This window comes from Canis aureus, chromosome 30 (genome assembly GCF_053574225.1).
Source record: "Canis aureus isolate CA01 chromosome 30, VMU_Caureus_v.1.0, whole genome shotgun sequence".
In the NCBI taxonomy this organism is placed as follows: domain Eukaryota; kingdom Metazoa; phylum Chordata; class Mammalia; order Carnivora; family Canidae; genus Canis; species Canis aureus.
Window position 1 is genome coordinate 43,142,619 of NC_135640.1, and position 19,635 is coordinate 43,162,253.

At 68.6% G+C, this 19,635-nt stretch overlaps 1 protein-coding gene across 1 annotated transcript in view; it reads left to right on the forward strand.

The window, feature by feature from the left end:
- Window positions 1-837: 837 nt before the first annotated feature.
- COL18A1 (collagen type XVIII alpha 1 chain) overlaps window positions 838-19,635 on the forward strand; it is a 41,138-nt gene continuing 22,340 nt past the window's right edge. The window contains 5 exon segments of the mRNA XM_077879435.1: window positions 838-1,367; window positions 1,370-2,218; window positions 11,871-12,415; window positions 17,742-17,828; window positions 18,444-18,536. Coding sequence (XP_077735561.1) covers window positions 872-1,367; window positions 1,370-2,218; window positions 11,871-12,415; window positions 17,742-17,828; window positions 18,444-18,536 — 2,070 coding nt within the window. The 5' untranslated portion in view covers window positions 838-871.

Here is a 19,635-nt window from a genome sequence, read left to right on the forward strand (position 1 = left end):
TCTGGCCCGCTCCTCTGGGCCCTGCACCCTCAGCCGTGCCTCAGTGGCTCGTTCGTAGGCCGGCTGGCCTCTGTGTCACGCGAGGTTCGTGGGACGAAGGCCGCGGCCTGGGCCGGTGCGTGGATGGGGAGACCCACCCGCCTCTGCCGCCCGGCTGCCCGGGGACCCCCCCCCACCCAGTGCCATCCGCGGCGCGTCTACACACGGTCTGCACCTCCAGTGCCCACAGGCCCCACGGCCCCCCCGGCCCCCCGCGTGGCAGTGTTCTGCACCCTGGCGGCTCAGGTTAGCTAGGACGCCCTCAGGACGGCGGAGCCATGGGGGTGCGTCCAGCACGGGGGTGCCCTGCCTCTGAGCCGTGGCCCGGGGGGTGCACTGCTGCCCTCGGGGGCTGCACCATCGACGTCTCAGAGGCGACGCTTGCTGCACAAGAACCGCGACGCTGAGCGTCTTTTGAGGGGCAGTTTGGCACCAGTGGGCGGCCCCGGCCTGGCTGCTCTCCGTGGCCGGGTCTCCTGCCCCCCCTCGAGCACAGGCCCCGGACCCCTGGCTGTCTCCGGGACCCAGCCCCGGGAGGAGCCCCCGCGCCTGCCCTGCCTGGGGACGCAGCCCCGGGGTCAGCGGGGGGAGGTGGGCAGAGCTTGGAAGCCGTCCTGCCGCCCGGGGTGCAGGAGTGCAGGGGTGCAGGGAGAGCCGTCCCGGGATCCTGTCCCCTGGCCCAGGGCGGGAAGGCGGGAAGGCGGAGCCGAGACAGCGTCCGCTGCAGGGAGCCAGCAGGCCGGCGGGCGGGCGGGCGGGGAGGGCGGAGCCGGGCTGGGCCCGCCCCCAGGACGCAGACACCGCCCGCGGCCCCGCGGGGCGCACAGCTCCGATGGCTCGCCACCCCGGCCGCTGCCTGCTGCTGCTGCTGCTGCTCACCTGTTGCCCCGCGGCCGCCCAGGTTGACCTACTGAGCCTGAACTGGCTGTGGTCCACTAGGACCGCCGGGCCCACGGCCGAACCGGTGTCGGAGGCCCCGGGGAGCCCACATGTGCAGCCCAGAGACGAGACCGGCACGCCTGTGACCCCCCAGCCCGGCCCCACGGAGCAGGGCAATGCCCCCGCCAGCCCGGAGCCGCCTCTGCGGGGGCTGGAGACCGACGAGCACGCGGCCTCCGCCGCACCCTCTGCCCCCCCCGCGGGCCCGGACCCGAAGGAGGAGAAGGAGGAGAACATCGCCGGCGTGGGAGCCAAGATCCTGAACGTGGCTCAGGGCATCCGGAGCTTCGTCCAGCTGTGGGACGACACCACGCGCCCGGAGAGCTCCAGCACGGCCGGGACGCCCGCCCCCGTGACCCCCACCAGCCCCCTCGCCCTCCCGGGGCCCTCCCGGCCCCCCCGGAGAACGGGACGGCTCTCTGGCTGGGCAGCACGGACGCCCCGCGCGTGGAGGCCAGCACCCTGCCGGCGCCCACCCGGCTGCCCCCCTCCCTGGACAGGCCCCGGGCAGCGCTCAGGGAGCCCTCGGGGCCGCCGCCTTCTCCAGGTAGAGCCTCTCTGTCCTCCGCGCCCCGTGGGGCTCCTCCCGGGGGGATCCAGCCGTCCCCGGGGCCGCCCCAGGATCTGGACGGCGAGGGACTCCGGCCCGGCCAGCAGCACCGACTCCCCGGCCTCCGCGGGCGCTCGCCGAATCTGCTTCCCCTGGTGATGGGTGCTCTGGGCGCGGACGCGGCCCCCTCGGCTCTGTCCTCTGACCCCCCCGCCCTGCTGCCTGGAACCCCACTCTCAGCTGTCACCGGGGGCAGGGGCGCTTGGGCTGATCCCGCCGCGGACTCTCTGGGGCCTGGGCCTGCTAATAACTCCGCCCCGCTGACCCCCGCCGGCCGCTGCCTGCCCCTGCCGCCCGCCCTGCCGGTGTGCGGCCGCCTGGGCATCGGGCGCGCCTGGCTGCCCAACCACCTGCAGCACGCCAGCCGCGACGAGGTGCGCGCCGCCGCCCGGGCGTGGGGGGGCCTCCTGCGGACGCGCTGCCACCGCTTCCTCGCCCGGTTCGTCTGCCTGCTGCTGGCCCCGCCCTGCCGCTCCGGCCCCCCGCCCGCGCCCCCGCCCTGCCGCCAGTTCTGCGAGGCCCTGGAGGACGCGTGCTGGAGCCACCTGCCCGGGGCCGGGCTGCCCGTGCCCTGCGCCTCGCTCCCCGCCCAGGAGGACGGGCTGTGCGTGTTCATTGGGCCGGGCGCAGGTAACCCGCGGCCCTCGCGTCCTGCCGGGCGCCTGGGAACCGGTGCTGAGCGGGGCCGCGGGGCCGCCCTTGCGGGGTGGGGGGCAGGCTCTGGAGAGGGAGGCCGGGCTGGTGACCCCGCGACGGCCCACCCTCAGGAGCATCCCCTGCCTGAGCCGGGGGCTCGTTTCGTCCACCCACGGCCCCGAGGTGCCCGTTACACCGCGGTCGGGAGGGGAGCCCGAGGCACGGGGCCGGGAACGGCCGCCGGTCCAGCCGCCTGGCGAGGTGCAGGCCCGATGCTGGGGGTTCCTGCTGCCCACAAGGCAGGTGGTCTCGGCCACACGAGCAGTGAGTTGCAGAGCTCGGCGCGGCCCCAGCCCCCGGGTGTGCGCTCTGGGGCCTCCTGGGCCTCACCCCCAACCTGAGCTGCACCCCCGGCCCACGTGGTCGGCAGGGCCGTGGCTCAGAGACGCCCCAGCTGCCCCCGCAGCCACAGGAGGGAGGGCTCCGCGGTGAGGCTGCCCCTGCCGCCGTCTCTGGGGTCCCTGGGCTCTGGGGCCGGGCTGGTGGTGCAGGAGCTGCCCCGGACCCCAGGGTGGGGGTGTCGCCCTGCTGGGCCCGTGGTGCGTGCCAGGTGGGTGATGAGGGGACAGGGATGGGTGCGTGGCTGCCGCAGACCGGGAACGGGAGGCTGAGCCCTGTGCCGGCAGGAGCGGCCTCGGGGTCACGTGCGCAGGCTGCCCTGGGGTCCGGGTGTGTGCAGGGCGGAGCGGCCGGGGCGCTGGGGCCGCACGCAGGGCTCGGAGCCTCGGTGAGCTGTTCCCAGGGCGCTGGGCCCCGGGCCGCCTGATGCTGGGCGAGCGTGGGCGTCCTCGGGTTCTGTGCCGTGTCGGCTGAGGGCGCAGGGAGGCCGGCCGGGAGCGCCAGGGGCCACTCGGACTCTGCGCCCCCTCCTCCACGGGGCGGGAGGCCGGGCCTGCCCTCGGGTCTTGTCCGCCCCGGGCCTGGACGCACGTGGGGAGCCCCCGCCGGTCTCCGGGCCGGGGGCTCGGCCGCACCGGGAGCCGGAGCGGGGCGGCGGGGGTGGGGAGAGGCTCCAACCGCAGCTGCCTTCTCGGCCCAGCGGCCTGAAAGGGACTTTTCAGTGGACATCTGCATCCGCTGGCGGGGCCAGGCTCAGGGAGGCCGCGTTCCCGGCAGAGCCCTGGGGGACGCCGTGCTAACTGCCCAGCCCCTCAGGCCGGAGGCGGGGGTCAGGCCTTCATCACCCAGGATCCGTGCTGGGCGGGGCCTGGCGGCCTTGGTCCAGGGGGAGCCGGGGCCGGGAGCATCGTCCCTCCTCTGGCCTCTGCTGGGCCCCGGGGCCTTTGCATCCCTGCCCGGTGGGGGCAGGTCTGGGGGGCCCTGATCGGGGGTCACCCTGGCCCCTCTCTCATGTTGGTGATGGGCCCCCGGTGGTGAGCATCAGGGTCCTGGCTGAGGGAGGTCCCTGGGCCGCCTGGGTAGCGAGAGGCCGCGGGGTGGGGGTTGGTGGGGGGCAACGAAGGTTGTCTGGAGGGGACGGAGGCCACAGGGCAAGGGCTGTCCCCGTCCAGGCCCCGGGGCAGAGATGGCTGTGGGGGCAGCGCGGTGTGGGATGGGCCCCAGCCGAGGCCGCAGCTCTGTCTGCTTCCCTCCGGTCCCCACAGGGAGAGCGGGTCGGGGAGGGCTGACGACAGCCCTGGAGTGGGGGGGAACGGGGGGGACGGCGCAGCCACGGGTCGGGGCCCAGGGAGGCGAGGGCTGCGTTGGGAGCCCCCGTGCTGTGGCTGCAGCCAGCCGTGGGTCAGTGCACTGTCGGGGACCACGGCCCTCTGTCCGTGTGGGGGCTCGTCCCTCAGACCCCAGAGCAAAGCAGGTAGGGCCCCTGCGCAGGGGAGGCTCAGGCAGCAGGGGGACTGTCCCCACTGACAGGGGCACCCCGGGCTTTGCTCTGTCTGCAAATTTTGTGACGTCCCCAGGGATGAGGGTGAAGACGGGTCGTGTTCCGAGCCTGGGAGCAGGTGTTACTCCTGCTGCAGGGGAGAAACCGAGGCCTAGTGGGGATGGAGACGGGGTGTGCGCTGCTCGGGTAGCCAGAGGGAGCGGGAGTGGCCCGGGACTGCGCCTCAGTGCCGCACGGACGCCGGAGAAGCAGAGCCCCGGGCCGCGGGGACCCCAGCTGGCCAGTGGGGACACGTCACGGTGACGGCTCTGAGGACGACGCCCAGCCCAGCCCGTCTGTCAGGGACCCGCCAAGCACGCAGGCTTCCCAGACGCTGGGCTTCGATCCACTGCCTTTAATAGGATGTGAGTTCAGAAGCGGTTAGTGTTGTTTAAATGCTTCAGTCGCCCGCGGTGTCCACGTAACTCTGATGTAAGGAGACGAGGCCGCCTCGTGGACGGGTGCCTACGCCTGACCCCCCTCAACCAGCAAACCTGCAAGTACCATTTGAGGACGTGGTTGAACTTTCCCGGAGGCGCCCCCATGGCTTCGGCTTCCTTGCTGGGGCATCAGGGGCCCGGAGCCGTGGATGCGACGGCCTGCAGGTCGGGACGCGGGTGGCTCTCGGAATGGCGGTTTGCGTCCGCCCCTCAGCATCCAGCTCAGCGTGGTCTTGGCGGTTACTCCGTCCTGCTCTGAGGAAGGCTGACGTGGGACATCGTGGAGACAGGAGCTCATCTTTGGCCTCACTGAGGAGGAGCGAGATGGTGGCTGCGAGTATGTCCTCCCCTGGGGGCCAGCTCCCTGACACTGTCCTTCCCCCTGGTGGAGGAGCTGTCCATCCTGCTGCACGGCCGTAAGCTGTGACCGCTTTCCTTTTCAGTTGAGAAATCAAGTCTTAAGTTATTGTTACTGTTATAGATCATGTGAGAAGGGGGCCCACCCACCTTCATCCGTCCACTCATCCACCTGTCCATCCATCCCTCCCTCCATCCCTCCATCCATCCCTCCATCCATTCACCCATCTTTCCATCCCTCCCTCCAGCCCTCCATCCACAGATCCATCCATCTACCTACCCATCCATCCATCCCTCCATCCCTCCATCTACCCATCCACCCACCTTCATCTGTCCACTCATCCACCTGTCCTACCCATCCACCCATCCACCCATCCCTCCATCCACCCCTCCACCCATCCCTCCATCCATCCGTCCATCCACCTACCTATCCACCCATCCACCCATTCATCCATCCATCCACCCAGCATCCATCTATCCATCATTCGGCCATCCACCCATCACTCCATCCATCCATCCACCTGCCCATCCACCCATCCTTCCATCCCTCCATCCCTCCATCTAGCCATCCATCCACAGATCCATCCATCTACCTACCCATCCACCCATCTACCCATCCCTCCATCTACCCATCCACCCACCTTCATCTGTCCACTCATCCACCTGTCCTACCCATCCACCCATCCACCCATCCCTCCATCCACCCCTCCATCCATCCACAGATCCATCCGTCCATCCACCTACCTATCCACCCATCCACCCATTCATCCATCCATCCACCCAGCATCCATCTATCCATCATTCAGCCATCCACCCATCACTCCATCCATCTATCCACTGCCCATCCACCCATCCTTCCATCCCTCCATCCATCCACAGATCCATCCATCCACCTACCCATCCCTCCATCTACCTATCCACCCACCCACCCACCCCTCCATCCATCTACAGATCCATCCACCTTCCACCTGCCCATCCATCCCTCCATCCCTCCATCCCTCCACCCACCCATCCATCCACAGATCCATCCATCCATCCACCTACCCATCCCTCCCTCCACCCACCCACCCATCTGTCCATCCATCTGGGTGTTGGATCAGGTTTACCATGTTGGAATGTGATTGTCCCACGTAATATGCAGTTTGCTTCTGTCGTGGAACCTGTGTCTGGAGCGAAGCAGGTGGCGGGGGCAGACGCTCAGCCCTGCGCTGTTGAGCAGTGTTGTGTGTCAGTGATTCCGGTGCAGGATGCTGCCCGTGAGGCTTTCCCTTGCTGGTGTCTGGGCCCAGCGTCTCCCCCACTGCCGTGCTGCTTTCCCTCCAAGTTCTTCTCCTGATTCCTGGTCCTTGGGCACACGGGAGGCCCGTAGCCACTCCCTCCCCTGGGGCCGTGTGCCCGGAGGCTGACAGTGCTGCCTCGTCCACTGCAGGCACCACGGCCAGGGTCCCAGGGGCCCCAACGTGTCTTTGAAGCATGTGAAACCTCTGAGGGCCCCCGCCCCCTTGCACTGCACCCGCGGGCAACCCCCTTGGAAAGACCCGGTTCTGCAGACACGTGGCCTCAGTTCTGAGGAGGAGAGAGCCAGTGCTCGGAGTGAGCCTTCCTGCCCCCGAACCTGCAAACGCCGGCCTGGGGGGGGCCACCTGTCCTGCCCCTCTCCTCCCCTAGGACCACGCTGCTCTGTCTTCCTGTTCTCCCCGGGTTACGTCTACCCCAGGACTAGCTCACGGGCACGCTGGCATCGAGACTGGAGCGCACAGGAGAGGGCTGAAGGCGCCTTCCAAGCGCCCCTGGCTGCTGGGATGGGGCGTCTTTCTGTTCCCGCTGTGGGCTTGCACAGATGCGTGTGCCTGAGTTTCCGTGGCTGCTGTGACGCGTGACCACGACCCTTGTGGCGGAAGATGACACAAATGCTGTTCTCGAGGTCGGAGTCTCACGGGGCTAAGGTGGAGGTGTGTCTGCAGGGCTGTGCTCCTTCTGGGGGCCGCAGGGAAGAGCGTGTCCGCCTCTGCAGGCTTCTGGGAGCCGCCAGTGTGCCCCTGCCTGGGAGGTGCCCCTGCTCTTAGGGATGCACGCGTTAGGTTTGATGAACCTCCCCATCTGGGGCCATGTCACTCCGCCCCTCTGCAAACCACCACTTGCAGGTTCGGGCACGCGGAACGGACATTAGGGCCCTGAGCTGCCTACCACGGCGTGCATGTGCGTGTGCGTGTGCATGTGCGTGCACAGGCGCCCTTATGGATCTACACCCCGGTCCTTGCTCTGCACGGATGGGCTCACTTTCTGTGTATCTAGAAGTCCCTCTTTACGGCGACGGGTCTCAAACGTCCCGTGGCACTCCGGGAGGTGCTCTCAGGCTTGGGTGCTCTGGTGTGTCCTCCCTCCCCCTCGAGGGTGGACCTTCGGGTGTCCCCCGCCTCCTGTAGCAGAGGATGCTGTACTGGCTCCGCACACCCTCTCTGATCTGTTCGCCCGTCCCCGAGGGCCCTGATTTGGGCTCCTGGTGACGGCGGTGCTTGGCGTGGCCCTGGGCCCCGGGGTCACGACCCTCTGCAGAGGTCATCATGTCCTTGGGCATCTTCTCTCCAGAGCTTCAGAAACCTTTCGCTCGGGCTTGGGTGGCCTGCGTTGAACCTGAAGACGAGCGTGATGGTATCCACACGTCAGCCGCGGGCACCCTCGCCACCAGGACCGGGATTTATTTATTTATTTGGGGGGGGGGGGCGAGAGGGAGAGGCTCCAGCAGGTGCCCCGAGGTGTTCGTTCCCAGCACATTTGTCGACACAGCTCGGCCGTCTGTTACCTTGTGGTTGTGACCGAGTGTAATAAGCCGCGGGACGGGAGTGCAGCGTCCTTCCAACGCTTATCAGGTTCAGGAAGTCCCTGCTCGTCCGTCTCACCGGGGGTGTTAGTGGGGTGCGTGGGCTGATGCCTGGACCGTCACGTCTCCGTGGATTGTTGAAAAGTGTCACCCACTTGCCCCGCAGGCCCCGCTCTCTCCCCCCACATCCCGCACCCGCGCTGTATGTGTGACCCCAGGTGAACCCGCACCCACACGTCGTCATCACCCGGGGCCCGCGGGGGACGTGAGGTCGGCGGGGGCCAGGGGACGACGCGCCCAGCACTGCGGCCCCTCACAGTCCTCCTCCCCACCCCCGGGCCCCCAGCCTGCCCCGTCCCCCCGGGTGTGCCTGCCCCCGACCGTCGCGGTGCGCAGCCCTCCCGCCCTGGCTGCCGTCGCCGGGTCACCCACGTCTTCGTCGCCGTCTCCCTGATGGCCTGGGACGCGGAGCAGCCTTCCTGATCTGCCACCTGCGTGTCTCCATGCAGGTCTCCCGTCCGCTCTTAAACGCGTTGTCAGGTCGTGTTGTTGAGTGTTCAGAGATCTTTACGTATTGTAGGCGCCGTCCTCTATCAGCTGTGTCTTTTGCAAATATTTGCTGCCGGCCGGTGCTTGTCCTCTCACCCCCCTGACTTTCGCAGGACAAGGTCCAGCCGGTCAGTTGTTTGTCTCCTGGATTGGACCCGTGGTGCCGGGTCTACAGGGTCATCCTCCCGTCCAGGGTCACCGGGGATTTCTCCTGTGTCGTCTTCTAAAAGTGTCATAGTTTCGCATCCTACACTGCATCCGTGACCCCTTGTGAGCCAGTCGAGAGGAGCATAAGGTCCGTGTCCACGTTCCCTCTGCGTGTGGACGTCCAGTTGTCCAGCACCGCCTGCGGAGGGCACGGCCTTCGCCCCGTGGGTGGCCTCGCTCCTTTGTCAAGGATCCGTTGGGGGCGTTCGTGTGGCTGTTTCTGGGCTCTCCCTCCTGTTCCGTCCACCTGCTGGCCTGTCCCCCGCCCCCAGGGCCACACGGTCCTGATCGCAGCCGCCCTACAGCGAGTGCTGGGGCCGCGGAGTGTCGTCCTCCAACTTCGGTCTTTTCCAACACGGTGTTGGCTATTCTGGGTCCTTTAGCTTCTCACAGAGACTTTAGAATCCGTTTGTCACTATCCACAGAAACCTTGGTGGGATTTTGATTGGGGCGGCATTGAGTCTACAGGCCAGGGCGGGGAGACCTGACGTCCTGACAAGCCTGAGTCTTTCTATCCGTGGGCAGGGACTCTCCATGCATTGATTTAGTTCTTTGATTTATTTTGGCAGAATTTTGCAGTTTTCCTCCCGTGGATGTTGTGCGTATACGCGTTATATTTATCCTAGATAAGTTGTCGGCGGGAATGCTAATGGAAATGGTGTGTCTCTGATTCCAAATCCTGCTTGTTCGTTACTGATACGTAGGAAAGGGACTGAATTCCTTATATTGGTCGTGTATCCTACGACCTTGAGTAATCGCTTCCAGGAGACTGGTTTTGTTTTTCTGTCAGTTCTTTTGGATTTTCTGCGTAGACGATCACGTCCTCTACGGACAGACAGTGGTTCCTTTTCCTTCCCAATCTGTGTACTTCTATTTCCTGTTCTTGCCTTATTGCTTTAGCCAGGATCTCTAGCCCGGTTTTGAAAAGCCACGGTGAGAGAGACGTCCTTACCTTGTCCCCGATTTCGGTGAGAAAGCTTCAGGTTTCTCACCATCAAGTGGGTTATAAGCCGTAGGGATGTTTTGTAGGAATTCTTCATCCGATGGAGGAAATTCTGTTTTATTCCTGATTTACTGAGAGCTTTCACCATGAGTGATTGTTGGATTCGGTCAAATGCTTTTTCTTCATCCGTGGACATGATTTTGTGATTCTTTTTAGTCACTGTGTTGAGGAGGTGGATTCCCTTAGTTGGGTTTTGAAGGCTGAACCAGCCTGACGTACCAGGATAAGTCCCACCTGGTCACGGCTGGCCTGTCCGCAAGGGAGGTTGTCCCCAACTGGGCAAGTCCCCCAATTCCTTAACCCGAGTGAGCGTCGGCCAACAGGAGGGGGCCCCACTTGCCAAAAGATATCACCCACTGTGTTCCCACGAAGGTGTTCTTCCAGACTCTCAGAGCGTGGCACGGGCATTTGCTTTTTTGGAGAGATCTTGGTTTCCTGCCCACGACAGCTGGTCCAGGGCCTTCAGAGCAGCAGCTGCCACGAGCTCTGCAGGGAGGTGACCACACCGCGTCCTCCACTCACAGTGCCTGCAACTGGACAACAGACCCATGATTTTCGGGCCGTGGCATTTGGAGACTTACTCCCCGTGGGAACCATGAGGACTTTCGTGGAGGAAGAGGAGCTGCCCGAGGCTCGCCAGGGACCCGGGCCTGCCCTTGTAGCGTGCCGTTGCCCTGCAGCCCAGGACATCCACGGCTGCTGCATCTTGCATTGTACAGCAGTCTGGAGAACTCGTAGCTGCCTGGGAGGAAGGGCGGTGGTGGGCGTGCCCATGTTTAACTCTGGGCACAGCTGAGTCAGGACGGCAGCGCCATGACATGCAGGCTGGGCAGAGTCCTGTTCCTGAGTCTCAGAACATCTCCCCGAGTGCACCCTCAGCCCTGGGAACTTGTGATGTGAAGAGGGCGTCACAGCAGCTGCCATCTGGGTGCACAGCAGGGAGGGTCTGACTTTGAGCATCAAGCAGGGGCTGTCTTCCCGCGGCCTGGGGTCTTCCCGCGAGGCACCCCCTGCTCCCTAGGCCTGAGGCCAGGCCGCTGCCCAAGCAAGGCTGTGCCTACACTGACTTGGCATGAGGGTCTTGCCTGCAGGCGAGGGGGGCCCTGGCTGGTGGTGCTGGTGGGAAGTCAGGGCCCTACAGAGGGGAGACGGGACGCCCAGCACCGCCCCGGGCGCACCAGCCCTGGGAGGGACCCAAAGGGCATGTGCTCCTGCCCTCCGTGGCTCCGGGCTCTCCTCTGTGTTCATTGTTCTGTCTCCAAGAGCTCTTTGAAAGATGGAGCTTGCCTTAGGAAGTTGGGGTTTGGCATTTCTCCCCGCTGCTCTGACCGGGTCAGCCGGGCCCTGCTGCTCAGGGCCAGAGCCCAGGTACCCACCCACCGCCCTCCTCAGGACTCCTGCTTGCCAGCAGCCCCTTCCCCGGAGAGCATCTCCTCCACGTAACTCTCCCCTTGCAGGTGGACCACACCAGGGTCTTCAGAGAAGGGGCTTGGGGTCGGAGCTCTTGGCCGCACTGTGGCCCCGGATTCCCGGCTCCGGCTGTGGGCACGTAGGCAGGAAATCACCAACGGAGAGGCCCTGCCCTCTGTGCCCAGCGCCTGATGCTCCCGGCCCAAGGTCGCAGGCTCTGGTGGCCCCTGCCTGCCCAGGAAGCCTTCTGGTCCCACCTGGAAGGACAAGATACGCGGGAGAAGGCTGGGCACCGTGCTGTGTCCCCAGCCTAGACTCGCGCCACCTCCCTGTGCTGGGGGGTCACCCCGAGAGGGACCTGCTGGGGCTGGGACTCCACGACACGGTGGGCGGGGACACTGCACAAGGCCCCCGACAAAGCTGGGCGCCTGGTGGGCTGTGTTACAAGTGTGCGTAGGGCTCAGACCACGAGCACCGGGCCCTGATCTGCCCCGGGGTTTAGTTGTGTGCAGGCTGGCTCCTCACGGGGATAAGCCTGCGGGGCCGCTGGGCTGTAGGGTTTCCCTCTGTGGCCCTGCAGACGTGTGGCTGAGGCCCACTGAGGCCCGCGGCCAGGTGGGGTGGTCCCGGGGGTGGAGGCTGGGCTGGGGTCCCAGCACACGCGTGGGCCGCCGGCCCTGAGCTCACAGGGCGCCCTGCGCAGCCACGGCCTCTGGCCCCCTGGTTGGGACAGTTCCTGTCACGTCCCCCGGGGCCTGGGAGCCCATGGAAGGAGGGACGGTGGCCCGTGGCCACGAGTCCTGGCCGTCCGTGGTGCCTGTAGAGGCAGGCCCGGAGCCCCTCGTGCCTCAGTGTCCCCCCGGCGCCCTGCCTGCTTGTTCCCGGGCACAGCCTCACTGGGGTCTTTCTCCTCTTTGCAGAGAGCCGGGGCTCGGAGGTGGGGCTCCTGCAGCTGCTGGGAGAGCCCCCGCCCCAGCAGGTCACCCAGGTGGACGACCCCGACGTGGGGCCGGCCTTCGTCTTCGGCCCGGACGCCAACAGCGGCCAGGTGGCCCGGTACCACGTCCCCAGCCCGTTCTTCCGTGACTTCTCGCTGCTCATGCACGTGCGGCCGGCCACCGAGGGCCCGGGGGTGCTGTTTGCCATCACGGACGCGGCCCAGGCGGTGGTCTCCGTGGGCGTGAAGCTGTCGGGTGTGCGTGACGGGCAGCAGCACGTCCAGCTCCTGTACACGGAGCCCGGGGCCGCCCGGACCCGCACGGCCGCCAGCTTCCGCCTGCCCGCCTTCACCGGCCAGTGGACGCGCTTGGCGCTCAGCGTGGACGGCGCGACGGTGGCGCTGTTCGTGGACTGCGAGTTGTTCCAGAGGGTGCCCCTGGAGCGCTCCCCGGGGGGCCTGCAGCTGGAGCCCGGCGCCGGCCTGTTTGTGGCCCAGGCGGGAGGAGCGGACCCCGACAAGTTCCAGGTAAGCGACCGCAGCCACCCCGGGGTGGGGGCCGCCTGGGGGGTGGGGGCCGCCTGGGGGGTGGGGGATGTTCCTGGGGTGGGGGCTGCCCCAGGGTGGGGGCCACTTGGGGGGGTGGGGGCCATCCCCAGGAGTGAGGGCCATTCCCGGGGTGGGGGCCGCCTGGAGGTTGGGGGCTGTTCCTGGGGTCGGGGGTCATCCCTCGGGGTGGGGGCTGCCCAGGGGGTGGGGGCCTCCCGGGGGGTGGGGGTTGCCCGGGGGGTGGGGGCTCCAGGGATGGGTGCTGTGACCCCCTTGTGCTGCGGAGCCGGGGATGTCCAGGGTCCTCGCAGGTCGGGCTCTTCCCTGCTGTCCGAGCCCCGTGGGCACCTCCCTCCACGAGGGTCTTCCTGGCGGGAAGGCCGCCCACCTGCTGTGCCTGGGGGGGGGGTTCGGGGGGGTCACGTCACCCCTACATCAACCTGCTGCTCGTCCTCATTTTCACCGACCCCTGCAGCCGCCGCGCAGTCGGCTGGGGAGCAGCGAGGCCGTCGCCCCAGGCCTGCACCCGGCCCTCAGGGACACCCCGTCCCCCAGGCCCAGGCCCAGGCCCGGCCTCGTTCTCTGCGGGACGCAGATCCCGGAGCCCGGGTGGGGTCTCTCCCGGGGCCGCGGCCTCCCACGCTCGCTCGCGGGCACGGTTCGTGGGTCCCCACCCGCCCCTGCACCGGCCCTGCCGCGTGGTCCAGACGGGGTCCCTGTGCGGGCCCGAGGGGGCGGCCCCCGGGGACAAGGTGAATCATCGCCCAGACAAAGGGCGGCCTGAGGAGCGAGGTTCTCAGCCCGGACGGCGACCGCGCGGCCGACCTTCCCCCCGCGGGAACTCCGCGCCTCGGGGTCGGGCCGCCGGGGCCTGGACACCACACTGGGCCCCTTTGTGTTTTCAGGCTGAGCCTCAAGCACGATGAAGTGGGAGGAGGCCGGGGGGGCCGGGAGGGCTGGTGTCGTCGCGTCTCCCGGGGCGCCGAGGGGGCCGGGGACGGGGTGGCCCGGGGCACGGCTGCGGGTCCCCGACACAGGGCGCGGCCGCCAGTCCACAGAGGCCCGCGGCGTCCGGGTGTGTGGACGTGTGTGCCTGGGTTGCTGGCGTAGACACACTTTCATTTTTGCACACAATTTTTGGTTATTCCAATTTTTTCTTTAAAAAAAAAAAGGACACAATTGGTTCTTTTGTGACTGGCCTGTTTCTGCGCTTTGTGGCTTTGCTCTGAGCGGTTCCACGGCTTCTTACCGGCTTGTCCCAAGCTCTTTCTGTAGGAGAGAACCGCTCCTCCGTCCCGTCCGCTGTAAATTTTATCTCCCGTTTGCTTTTTGCCTTTTTATCTTGTCACTTTTTCACGCAAGCCGTTGAGATACGTAACGTGGGAGACGCCCGTGGCGTGTAGCGTGGCGGCCGAGCCTTGGGCGTTGGGAAGACGGGGCCGGAGCGGGGCGTGGGCCCCCTGTGGGCGCTGGGGGGCGGCTGGAGGCCCAGCGGATGTCGCCCGAGTCGCGTCCTCCCGAGCCCCGTGTCCGGCCCCTGGCGGCCCGACTGGAGGCTTCAGGAATGTTCCGTGTGGGGGTTTGGTCCGATTGCAGCTGGCTGAGGGGCCAGGCTTGTGGGACCGGAGACCAGCCGCCCCAGCCCCGGGCTCTCCAGGCCTTCGGGGCGAGGGTCCTGCCGTGACTCGTGCGACCGGGCTCCGGGAGGCGCAGCACGCGGGGCGGCCCCTCCGGGTGGGTGTCCCCCCGCGCCCCCGCCCGGCGCCCCACGGAGCCTCTGCTGTGTCTGCCCAGGAAAGCGGGGCTTTGCAGGTTTCCTCCTCTCGGGTCCAGCGTGGGGCAGGTGTCCCCCGGGGCCGCGCTCCCGCCCGTTACTGGGGCGCCTGCCGGCTGCCGGCCCACTGCCTCTGAACGTCCCTACCTACTTCCACGGTGGCACCTCACGCGGGCCGGTCACGTACTGCGCCCGAGGGCCACCGTGCGGCAGGGGGGACCGCCTCCGTGTGCGGCCCCGTGGCCATGCTGTGGACCAAAGCAGCGCCCGGTTCCCCGAAGCCGGGGGTCACCGACCAGCCACGGGCGGGCTGGATGCCCGGGACGGCGTGGGGCAGGCCGGAGCGTGTCGTCAGGGGCCCAGGTTCCCCACGCCCGGCACCCGCCCCCGCCCCCGCCCCCTTCTCTAGGACAAGCGCACCCGCCCCTTTTCCTTGCGGTAGGAGGGGGGAGACGGAGGCCACAGCGGCAGCGTCTGTGACACAGTAACGTGCCCCGACGCGACCCTGCTGGGAGGAGCCCGGTGCTCTCGTGCCAACAGTCAGGGCCTGACGCAAGCAGGTGGTCAGAAGCCACTGGTGCAAGGAGCGCGGGGACCGAGGGGGGGGTCAGGGACCGCTGCGGCTGGGCTGTGACCGGGGCCAGGCCCCCGGGCGGGGAGGGGGCGGAGGGCGGAGCAGCCGAGCGAGGCAGGGGTGAGTCGGGCCGGGAGTGCGGGGTGCCCCCCCCTGTAGGCTCACTCAGCACCCCGAAGCCAGGACACGGCCCTCCCCGGAGAGTCGGGGGCAGCCCACCCCAGGCCGTCGGGGTGACGGTCCCTACGACCCGCGGTGGCAGCCACAGGACACGGCTGCCGCGGCCTTTGTTCGCGAGGCTCAGCGGCGTCTCCGGGTTTCACAACGTCTGCCTCCCGGCCCGTGGGCTGCTGCCAGCAGGACTGTGGCTTTTGCACAACCGACGTCTTCCCCACTAACGTGTCCTCGGGGAGCGGCGGCCGGCTCCCCTTCTGCGCTGGTCGGTCGGGGCCGGGTCTGCGGGGGACATGTGTGTCCCCTGCCCCCACCTGCCGGCAGCGCCCGCGCCCCCCTCATCGCTGCCACCCCGGGGAGAGCTCGGCCTTCTGGCACCTAACATCAGCCCTGTGCCGTCCCTGCGCCTCCACACCTGGGCACGCGTGTCAGCGGGGCCACCCCGTCCCTCCTTCGGCAGGGTGGGCGATCCCAGCACCTGCGTCCGAGCCCTGTGCCGCCGCCCCCCGACTTGACCCCTGCTCTGTGAGGCCAGCGTGGCCTGTCTCCTGCGGGCGGCGGGCGGCATCTGCGTGTGCCGTGCTCCCACACACAGGCTCATGTGCATACACGTGCTCAGGGCACGCAGGTGCACACACGGGCGCTCACACGTCACCACATGCACGCACACTCCATGCACACAGGTGCGTACCGTTCACATGCACCGATGTGCTCTCTCACACGTGCCCCCACCACATGCACACCTGCCCCATGCACCGAGGGGTGCGGTGGTTCACGTGCACACAGGTGCGCCCACACCTGCCCTCACCACATGCACACACAGCTGCACGTTTGTCCACACGCACACGTGTTCACACGTGTCCCGTCCACAGAGCTCACACACCTCCCACGCAGCCTGGCCGCCCTCCGTGGTGGTCAGGACATCCCAGAATTAGAAGGAAGGACACTCGTTCCTCACGCGTACCCAGCCCCATCCACAGCCGACTCCCCCGCGGGGCACGGACCGCGTCTCTGGTCCTGGAGCCTGAGCCGGTCCCCTCGCTGCGTCTCCTCTACCTGCAGGGGTCACGGGGGGTGAGGACCGCAGCCCTGAGGGTGGCTCTGCAGGGGGCGGGTCCCAGCGACCACAGTGAGGGGGGCCGGCCTCACTCTGACCTGGCGCTTGTGGGGACGCTGCAGGGTGGCAGGGCCCTGGGGGGCGGCGAGGGCGGCTGCGTGGCAGGCCCCGTGGGCTCTGGGCTGACACAGGCCGCGGCTGGTGTCCTGGAAACGTCGGGGGCTGATCTCCGGCCCCGGCAGACAGTGCTCTCTCTGCGGGGCCGCCGCCCTCCTGTGTGGGGTCAGGCCCCGCACACCGCCCCCCTGCCCCTGCCCCCTGGGCCCTCCTACCGGCCACTGTCCGTTGGCTTCCCTGGAGGGCCGCAGGCCTGGACACCACCCGGCCACCCCAAAGAACCTTCCGGAACCCATGACCATCCTGACCTGACTGAGAACCGGTGCAGCTGCCTTGACTGGGGCCTCGGGCCATCCCTGCCTCCGACCTCCTGAAACACCGTGGTTAGGTGGGGACGGCGGTGACGGAGACGGTCCTGCCGTGGCCGCCGTGTTCAGCGCCCTCGGGTCAGCCCAGCTTCGGGAAGAGCCCATCTGCGACTCCGCTGGTGACCCGAGCCGCGCCGGCTGCTGTGGCCTCGGCCCCTGTGTGCGTCTGTGCCAAGGGGTCGGTGCCTGTGCCCCGCGGGCGGGAAATGACGCACCGGCATCCGACCGCTTCCCGCCCGTGTCCTCAGCGTGTCCTTCCCCTCGTGCTGGGGCCCCGTGGGGACCGTGGGGCTTCGGGGCCTGGGTCCAGCCCTCTTGTCCTCCCAGGGGCGGGTGTCGGGGCCTGAAGGAGCACGTGTGCACGTCCGACACACATGGACACGTGTGCACACACGGGGAGATGGGATGTGGCCCCGCAGGCCTCGCTGTCCAATGCAGGGAGGTGGGGGGGCAGAGGGTCAGAGCCGCCCCCCTGGAGGGTCTAACCCTCCTGGGAAGGGATCCAGGGGGGCTTCCTGGAGGAGGCAGCCTTGGGAAGCAAGGGGAGCCCTCCTGCAGGGCTCATGGGGACACGCGGGGCGTTGTTGGGTTGTCATCACGTGCTCCTCGTTGCTGTGGGGCCGCAGGGTCACGGGGTGCAGGGTCGGCGATGGAGGGAGTCTGGAGGTCGTTGGGAGGAAGAAACAGAAGAACGTAGGGGGGGCATGCGCAGCCCGCAGGCCGGAGGGACAGGAGGCCCCTGGGGTGTGGGGCGGCCCTGAAGGGCATTTCGGGGTCCGTAGCGCCAGCGCAGCATGCAGGGGCCGGGTCCCGCTCTGTCGGCCCCCGGACACCGCACCCCAGGGCCCGCCTGGCCGCGGCCTATCGCGAGGGCGGTGCAGACGCGCAGGCCGATGCACCAAGTGTGGCTTCGGTTTGGGGGAGAAGCGCCAGAGTGAGTCCCCGCGGAGAAGGACGTCAAGTGAGAACAGGAAGCACCGGAACAGGCCTGGGGGTGCGTCACGGGGGAGCTGCCCACATGGTCGCCCACTGGCAGCCCCCTCCGCGGCCCCGGCCCTCCTTGGTGTGGGGAGACGCGTGTCCTGCCGCTCGCCGCGCCGTCCGGGAGCACGGCCTCCCTCCCCGGCCTCGTGTGGGTGCTCAGGAGCCCCGTCCCAGACCTTCTCACTGCGAGCCGGGTGCCGGCCGGTGTGCACCCCCCATCCTGGAGCCCACGGTGACCCCCTGTCCCTCTGCCTCAGGGGATGATCGCGGAGCTGAGGGTGCGCGGGGACCCGCACGTGAGCCCCCTGCACTGCCTGGAGGAGGACGACGACGACAGCGGCGGGGTGAGTGGGGCCGCGGCCGGAGGGTGGAGGCGCAGGGCGGGGGCAGCCGGGAACCCCACGGGGGACTCGAGGGCTCGTGCGGGTGCCACGAGCCGGGGACGCCCTCATCAACGGCAACGTCAGGAGGAGCCGCCGGGCCTCCAGCCCTCCCCTGGGAGCTCCCGCGGATCCGGGCGGGAGCTCCAACAACCGGGAAGAGCCGGGGCCCCGCGGTCGCTCGTGGCCAGAGCGAGCGGCGTGTGTGCGTGTGCACATGCCTCGGGTCTAAACAAGAAAATCCAGGTCTCGGGTGCGGGGGACGGAGGGCAGGGAGCCGGTGTCCTGGGGGATCCGGAGCTCAGAGTGCCCCCTGCGACCCCGGGTGCACAGTGAGGCGCCAGCCACGAGCGGGGGGGACATGACCGGTCACGGTCCCCGCGGCCGCCGCCCACCCTGTTCAGCGCCACCGGCCCGTCCACCTGCGCAGCCTCGTGTCGTGGAGCCCCCCGTGCTGGGCTTCCGTCCCCTGGCCACACGGCGTCCCGGGAGCAGGGGGACGAGTCGAAAGAGGCGTGTGTGGCCCCGCGGGGACAGGGGGAGCTCACCGGTGCCCTGCTCCTCCCCTGCCGCCCTCAGGTGTCCGGAGACTTCGGGAGCGGGCTGGAGGACGACCGGGAGCCGTCGGTGAGTGCCGGGGGCCGCCTTCCTGGGGTCCTGCCAGTGTGGCCGGTGAGCACACGTGGGACACGCTCCAGCCGGACCCGGGACGCTGGGATCAGGTGGCCCGTCCGGGAGATGCGCCTCCATAGCTCTGTCCCGAGGGATTTAGTTCGGTTTCTGATCCTAACACCCGCCCCCCGCCCGGGTCTCTGGGTGACCTTGGTGACCTGTTCCCACCCGGCCGGTGGGTCTGTAACTCCCATGGAAGGGAAAGCAGGCAGGGGTCACGGCGAGGAAGGTTCTGGAGGCCGGGCCAGAGCTCGCCCGGCTCCCCCCACCCAACACGGCATGCGGGAGGGAAGAGGCCGCTTTTGCCCCACGTGCAGGGACGGGTGGCCCCGCCCCCTCCCTCCCGGGGCGCTGGGACCCCTGGCCCTGCGGTGGCCGGAGCGGTGCTGGGAGGGCGCCCAGTGGGCCCGGGTGCCCGTGACGGCCCTGCCCGCGTCTGGCGGCCTGTGGTGGGATGTGGGCCCTTCCCCCACCGAGCTCCTGTCCCTGCTGCAAACCAGAGCTGGGCACGTGGCCCCACGGGAAGGGCGCCCGGGCTGTGCCAGGGCCGCGGCGTGACGTGCCCGTGACCACGTGGGGCGGTCGCACATTCCACCCTCTGCCCCCGACCTGCGGCCCTCAGGCCAGGCCGGCCCGCTGCTGGGGGCTTCCCTGCTTCCAGGGGACCGGCCTCAGCCCTCCCGGGGCGCCCCCCACTCTCCGTGGCCGCGCGGGGCCTCCGCTCCCTCGGGGTCAGCGGCTCGTGGATGTCGGGAGGCCAGCGGGGGCCCGGGGGTCAGCTGGGGGGCCTGGCGGCCGGCAGGTCACAGGAGGACGGCCACCGAGTGCACTGACCTTGTGGGGTCACCGGAGCTCCCGCCCAGGGTGGGGCGGGTGGTGGCAGGAGCCTTTGGGCGCCCGCGTGCCTGGGGCCCCGTCCTGGGGCTGCGTGTGCCCCGGGGCCGGCCTTCCCCCTCGGGGGGTGTAGATCCAGCCCCGCCAGGCAGGTCGCTGTCCCCGGGGAGGAGCTGGGGCGCTTGAGGGTCACCGGGCCGTCCTGGGCCCCGAGCCTCCCTGGCCCGCAGGGAGACCTCCAGGCTTGGGGCGCGCGGGGGACCCC